Source organism: Macaca nemestrina, chromosome 6, assembly GCF_043159975.1.
Source record: "Macaca nemestrina isolate mMacNem1 chromosome 6, mMacNem.hap1, whole genome shotgun sequence".
In the NCBI taxonomy this organism is placed as follows: domain Eukaryota; kingdom Metazoa; phylum Chordata; class Mammalia; order Primates; family Cercopithecidae; genus Macaca; species Macaca nemestrina.
Genome location: NC_092130.1, coordinates 118,008,332 through 118,015,885, shown reverse-complemented (window position 1 = coordinate 118,015,885; position 7,554 = coordinate 118,008,332). Strand labels below are relative to the sequence as shown.

The 7,554-nt window shown below is 39.5% G+C and overlaps 1 protein-coding gene across 4 annotated transcripts; it reads right to left on the bottom strand.

Moving 5' to 3' along the window:
- Positions 1–2,773, bottom strand: LOC105499415 (actin beta like 2). Of its 4 annotated transcripts, none has more exons than XM_071097893.1 (2): positions 2,447–2,678; positions 1,548–2,341 (listed from the first exon to the last, which is right to left on the bottom strand). In XM_071097893.1, exons 1-2 carry the CDS (start codon positions 2,676–2,678, stop codon positions 1,548–1,550), a joined length of 1,026 nt encoding a protein of 341 aa, XP_070953994.1. The 4 variants fall into 4 exon arrangements, with proteins under 4 accessions (XP_011770276.2, XP_070953994.1, XP_011770277.2 ...); XM_011771975.2 differs by having other exon boundaries at positions 1,548–2,423; positions 2,550–2,678; XM_071097894.1 differs by having other exon boundaries at positions 1,548–2,459; positions 2,544–2,666.
- Between the last annotated feature and the right edge of the window lie 4,781 nt (positions 2,774–7,554).

The window sequence follows — 7,554 nt, the reverse complement described above, 5'->3', positions numbered from 1 at the left end:
TACAAGTATGAAGCAATTTTAATGTACTGAAAGCAAGTTATATAAAATAAAGTGTTTTTGGAGATTAATTTTGCTTACATGCATTTTAAAAATTACATTGTCAGATAAAGGCAATAAGGAATAATCATATTATTTGAAAAGCATTATCTTAAACAAAAAATTCTTACTGATTCCATTTTAAAGATTTATAACGTAAGTACAAGTTTCCCAACTAAGAAGAAAAGAGAAGCGACTCCTCCCTCCAGAGTACCTGATAATGCCTGAATAAGCAATCCAAATAAATATTTTAAATTTTCAGAAATTACCCTGAAAAATACAAATAATGCTGATATCCAAATATTCAGAAATCAAAGCATAGATTGGAATAAATATACTGGTACTTAAAATTGGTTGATAAATCACCACTGGAGTAACTAAAATATTTTAGACATTATAGGAAGATACATTGATATTTTCAAAGATGTTAGTATCTCAGAGACAGTTTGCATAAATAAGTATTGCTAGTTATTGGACATAATAAAGTAGAATTATACTAAAAGCTTTCCAAGAATAAAATTGTGTTGCTATACTGGTAGTAAAATTTATAATTAATAAAGATGCTGCAGCTATATTTTCCGACAGTGAAATCCTTGCATAAGAGAAATATCTATAATCCTGGTCTACAGAAATTGTTCAAGATGTGCTATTATGCTAAGAAATAGAAATAATATTAGCTCTGTCAAATTGTAACATAATGACATTAATTTGATATTATCATATCTATCTCTTTTAATAATTAGATGTTGTCTGTAGTTTTGTTATGAGGAGGTTCAATAAGAAAGATATTAAAATATGATTTGAGCAGCAGAACTCCACTATGAGCTGAACATTTAGATGATTTATAAACATTAATGGAATGATGGCTGTCTCATTATGCTTATTTAGCAAGGGAAACAATTAAAATATGTACCTATTAAAATGATGACTTTTGGGAGTAAAGAAATTCACATTAGCTGTTCAGATAGCTAGATGCATCAGTATATTTCACAATATATTTTATTTTCCTGGTGCTTATGTATATATGGATATTGTTGAACTTTATAATTCATTATCTCCATACAAAGAAGTAAACAAAACAAAGATACTTAACACGTAAGACATGGTTGCTAAATGCATACACACCTTTTTTTAAAACAAGTTTATATAGCCTGTTCTTGTTAAATATTTTAGCGAGAACTAGGTTTTAAAGCTTGATAATTATAGTTATCCATTCTGAAATGACATTTCTCATGATTTTACTCCTTGTCACTTATATGTATTTAAGCTGGTCTACATATCTTTGAACAGTATAGACAAAGAAAATAGAACATGGTATTAGAATTCACCTGTACTTGCCAGAGATCCAGATGTGGTTATCTGGGTAAAAGCCCAGGATACTTGGATGGAGTGATAGGTTTGCTGGTTTACGCTAGGAAGAGTGATGTACTCTACTGAAAGTGGATAAAAGCAGTACCATCACTGTGACCTAGGAAAAGGGAAAATGTAAGCCCACGAATATGGAAGCCCATTCAGAAACATTTTCTGTGAACGATAGGAGGACCAGCCTCATCATATTCCTGCTTACTGATCCACATCTGCTGGAAAGTGGACAGGCTGGCCAGGATGGAGCCCCCAATCCAAACAGAATACTTCCGCTCTGGGGGAGCTATGATCTTGATTTTCATGGTGCTGGGTGCCAGGGTTATGATTTCCTTCTGCATCCGGTCAGCAATGCCCGGGTACATGGTGCTGCCTCCAGATAACACGGTGTTGGCATAGAGATCCTTGCGAATATCCACATCGCACTTCATGATAGAGTTGAAGGTTGTCTCATGGATCCCACTGGACTCAATGCCCAGGAAGGAAGGCTGGAAAATGGCTTCAGGGCATCGGAAGCGTTCATTCCCAATGGTGATCACCTGCCCATCAGGAAGTTCATAGCTCCGTTCCAGTGAGGAGGATGCGGCTGCCCTGACCATCTCCTGCTCAAAGTCCAGGGCTACGTAGCACAGCTTCTCTTTGACATCTCGCACAATCTCCCGCTCAGCGGTGGTGGTAAAGTTATAGCCTCGCTCTGTCAGGATCTTCATGAGGTAATCAGTCAGGTCTCTGCCTGCCAGATCCAGGCGGAGAATGGCATGAGGCAGGGCATAACCTTCATAGATGGGCACGGTGTGAGTGACTCCATCCCCAGAATCCATCACGATGCCTGTGGTACGTCCTGAGGCGTACAGGGACAGCACAGCCTGGATGGCCACATACATCGCTGGTGTGTTGAAAGCCTCGAACATGATCTGAGTCATCTTTTCCCGGTTAATCTTGGGGTTCAGGGGTGCCTCGGTGAGGAGGATGGGATGCTCATCTGGTGCCACACGGAGCTCATTGTAGAATGTGTGGTACCAGATCTTTTCCATATCGTCCCAGTTGGTGACCACGCCATGCTCGATAGGATACTTCAGGGTCAGGACGCCCCTCTTGCTCTGAGCCTCGTCTCCCACATAGCAGTCCTTCTGGCCCATGCCTACCATAACGCCCTGGTGTCGAGGACGCCCTATCATGGAGGGGAACACAGCCCTGGGGGCATCGTCACCACCAAAGCCTGCCTTGCACATCCCTGACCCATTATCCACTACCAAGGCAGACAGTTCGTCATCAGTCATGGTGCTGGCTGGGATCTTCCAAACGAATGAACAGAAGTCAAACACAGTAAGAGAAAGTGAACAGGCCGAAAACACTCCAGAAATGCCTTCAGACAGAGGAGCCTGCACTGGGAACACAGGAATTTAAAGGAACACACTGGCCCCACCCCTGTCCTACTCCACCAGTTCCCAGCATTTCTGGGTGAGGTCACCTTTGAGGTATTAATGATGATGATGATTATATAAATCATCAGATCTTTCTACATAAAGAGAAAATTGGCTACCGAGTGGTCAAATCTCAGGTTCCTGTAATTAGGCAACCCACACATGACCGTCAGCCTGCCTCGTGAGGTCTCTAGATACCTATGATGATGCAGTGGGGGATATAAAAGCAAGATGAAAGAAAGCTGGTGCTAGGTATGGCAACTCTGCTGGGAGGAAGTCTCCCTCCTTAGCATCCCTGAGGCTTCACTTTACCTACACCAGCTTTACCTTTTCATTCTTAAGATATTGTTCTGATGAGGGGTCTTACCCTGCAAACTTCACTTTTTCAAGATTTTTGTTTCCATTAGATTCCTAATCCCACAGGATGTCATCATCATAGAGACTGTTTTAGTAAATGAAAATAATAAATGGCTAACGATGGCGTGATGGCTGTAATTACAATGCACTTGTGTCAAGCAAAATGTAGAGATATTTAATAGACTTCTACTCCATCAGAGATCAAGAGAAAGCAATAGAATGATCACTAAATTTAACCCCTACAGATATTTTTTTCTGATATAAATTTCTAGTAACCAAATTTCATTAAACATTTACTGTGTCTAGACATTGTTCATAGAACCAGATTCCTTGGGTTCATGTTAATTGTATAATGACTGAAAGTCAACTATTTTGCATAATTTATTAAGATGAAGGTTATAAAAATTTATTTGTTTGCAACAACTCTTAAGTTCTACAACAATGAACAAAATGAAATGATAAGACAAATTTGAAATATTATATATTTAAACTAATCCTTAAAACATTTTGGTCTTCAAAATACATATACTATATTATAACATTAAACCTCTATGTGGTTATTAAAATATATACAACTAGAATTATATCAGCTTTCCTTCCATTTCAAGATATATTACACCCTGATCACTTCATAGCAACAATTTGTTTGGATTCCATGTTTCATATAGAAATACAGACTACCTGGAAAGATGTGTATGACGGTAAAATGTAGGACATCAGCAATGTGTTACAGAGAAACAGCATTTAAGAAAGCTCATTACTTCTGCTCCCCTATGTGTTAGGCAAATAGAATATCATTATCTCTGTCAGCTCTTGTAAAGCAAAGAAATTTTCCATGTCTACATCTGGGTTCTCCAAAATCATCTTTATTTGGGTTCCTCATTCATTCACTTTCCCAATAAAGCTCACTTTGTAAGAGGTAGCACAGCCCCTATTTGCTGGACAAAAAACACCCTCCAGCTCAAGGCCAGGAGAACCAGCCTGAGTCTTTGCCCAGTGAGCCTCTTGGAGAGTTATGGCATAGCACCAAGCTGTGAGTGTCCAGCCCTCTTCTTTGTCTATAACTTGATATAGATTTATTTTATCCAGTGCTATAATGTGCCTTCAAAACCTTTCTGGTGACAATCGGTCATGGCAGAATGCATGTTTCATCACAAGATCCGTGGTTTTGCTTTAGGCCTCACCAGAACAGCCCTTTCCTTTAATCTTTTCTGTAACTGCAAAATTCCTTCTTCAACAATGTTAAAAACCTTCACACTGAATGGTTTTATGAACTTGCTTGTTATGTAGTACAACCAAGCTTTTGATTAAAACAATATTTTATTGCTATAGGATGGTGCTTCTGGGCATTTTTTTTTTTTTAAATCCCGTAACAAACTACATGCACATTTTACAAAATGGAAAAAATGAAATACACATTGCATTTAGCATAAGTCCCCATTTATGAATGCTCCAGTCTGGAATATAAAACAAAGCCAAGTTGGTGGAAATGTCAGTGGAGGAGCCCTCATAGTACCAAGTGCAGCCTTAGATCCTACACTTACTAGAGTGCTATCCTTAGAATCACCTTGAACTAAGGGGTATTTGGTACTGAGTCCACACAGCATAACTGATGCCTTGAGAGTGTAGCTGATGTATGATTTTGCTAGAAGTCTGTCTAGCCTGTTTTAATTCTGGTGTCTCAAGAGAAAATTTCACCAATTATGTATTCTTAAAGTAAGCTTATTCTCTTTTAATTAACTCTCAATAATGCAAGAGGGGCTTATCATAATTCAACAGCCATTAAAAAATATCATCTGTTGAGTTGGTTAAATTTTTACAAAGTAGTAAGAATTTGTGTTGAGTAAAACATAGGAAGATGGGTTTATAAATACTGGGCTCTGGAGGCTGAGAGTAGGGGTATTGTTCTTGGAGGTAACAGACTTTGTAACTGACCAGAATTTACAAATGTTTAATTAATTACCTAAACCTTTAGGGCCCTTTAAGGTTCACTCATGGAAGCCCAGAATATTCTTTTTCTTTTACATTTTGCCTAGTTTGACTATTACGCAGATACACAAAACTAGAGTGAGGTTTAAGTATGGGCATCATATATGAAGACAGCCAGTGGAAGCTACTGTGTCTCCTTGCTTTGCCTTTGTCAACCTTAGATTTTTCAAGCAATCCACAAACATTTATTAAACATTTCCTATGTTCTGAGCACTGGTCATATATCAATGAATAAAACACAGCCCTATTTTTAAAGAGTTTACTGTCTTGTGGGTGAAAGTCACCTTACCCCAGGCCAACAGGTGGCCATTTGGCACTGGTATGAAAGAGCCGGCTTATGTTCTGAAAGGGCTCTGCCAGCACTGTCCCAGTTGTTAAAGATCTTGAATGTCACTCCCAAATACACAAATAACAGGCATACAACACAGGAGATAAGAGAAGGAGCTCAAGGAGACATAGAGGTGGAATGAGGGGCCCCTGAACCTGAGGTCAGGTCAAACAGAATGAGAGGCCAAAGGAGATGACCCATGGGCTGAGTCTCAGAAGATGGGTAGGAGGCTGTCATTGGCCAGTGGAGGTAATATTGCAGGCATGAGCATCACAGCTTGGATGAAACCAGAGAATCAAGTACGTGTCTGGAACTAGGATGAGCAGGAGGCCGCCAGCAACCAACGGAGGCAGTATTACAGCAGCACCACCAACTTGGATGAAACCAGAGAATCAACTGTGTATTTGAAACTAGGTCTCTACACAGAATCAGCAAGAGTGTAGAGGCTTACAACAAGAGTTTGAATTTTCACAGGCATGTGGAAGGAAGAGGAACTCCAGAATTGGGTGTTGCTTTCCCTCCGGAGTACATGAGATCTGAGGAGACGCGCTTACCCATGGGTCATGGAAGCCCTGTTTTAGTGATCATCTCCTGTCTAGGCTCTCATCTGTTTAACTGAACTGCTGAGATTGGGCATTTTAATGAGGCCTCTTTTCGCCTCATTACGTGGAGGTCAGCTGCCTTCCTCTCTGTCCACACTTGGTTCCTTCCTTGTGCACCACACCCTCTTTCCTTCCATCCTTGGCTGATTTTGCACACATGTCTACCTCTCTAGTGTGGTGATGCTCTGAGAATCTCCTTCAACTGTACTCTGCTTTTAGTGGAGATTTGTAATGTGTTTGAGAAATAGATACATGAATGGGTAAGCAGTGTGATTTGTTTTCATTATATACTCATCTGTTCATTCATAGCTAGATATAGCTGACCACTTCTTAAAAGTTAAAAAGCTTACTTATTTTGTAGTTAAATACTGCCTAAGGTTTGTATTTCATATTGATACAATGACTTAAACATGGTATCTTACGATACCAAATAATCTCTGGTAAAGAGAGATAAAATGGTAGAGATAATTACCATTATTTCTCTCTGGAGAAGTCTCAACATATAGCTTTAATAATTCTTACAAATAGTAAATCCACCAATAATAATTACTGATAGAGCTTATTGTGATTTTCTGTTTGTTTTAATATATAGAACCATGTAAAAAATGGCATGAAAAATCAGAAATACAACAAACACTTCCTCAAGTAAAACCTGACTCACATATTTCCTGAGGCAGGCAGGGGCAGAAAGGAGGAAAAGTGGTTTTGGTGAGGTACGTCTTGACCAGTTCCAGGATGCACTTGGAAGGAAAATCTGAGCATAAGAATCTTTTTATTGGTGCAGTTGACCACAGCTCCCAGCCCCTATCTGGTGTGAGCCCACTGTCTGTGAACAAAACCAGCTTTCACGCCACAGGGCAATAGGGCTCCCTGATGATGGATAAATGGCCTAACATAGATTTTATGGCAGTTCTTCCTAACTAACTTTTAAAATATGCCATAGATCAGCTTTTGACTATTTCAATTGACCTGTAAACAAAGTTGTTAAGAGGAAGAACAGATTCCTGTGTGTAGTGGATGAACCTTTGGAAATGCCTTGATTGTAAGGAAAGGGGAGAAGAAACAGTTGTATAATTGGAAGCATCAATATTCACAGTTCAGCCACTGCTGATAGGAACCATGTGTCATTCAACACAGATAAGCACCACATCGTGTTCTGATCCTGAAAGGTGAAGGGGATAACAATAAAAATAGTGATTATGGATCATGTATGTGCCAGTCTCTATGCTAAATCCCTTACACACATCATTTCTTTAGTCTTCATGACAACCCTATGAGGTACCTAGGATTATCATCCCCATTTTAGAAGGAATAAACTGAAGCTTGAAGAGGAAACTGACCAAGGCTATATAGAGCCACCACAGTAGTGTCAGGATTTAGAACCCGAGAAGACCAAGCCCTGAGCCCAATCTCTGCCCAACGATGAGCTAAAAGAAAGGGCACAGGGTACCTGGCT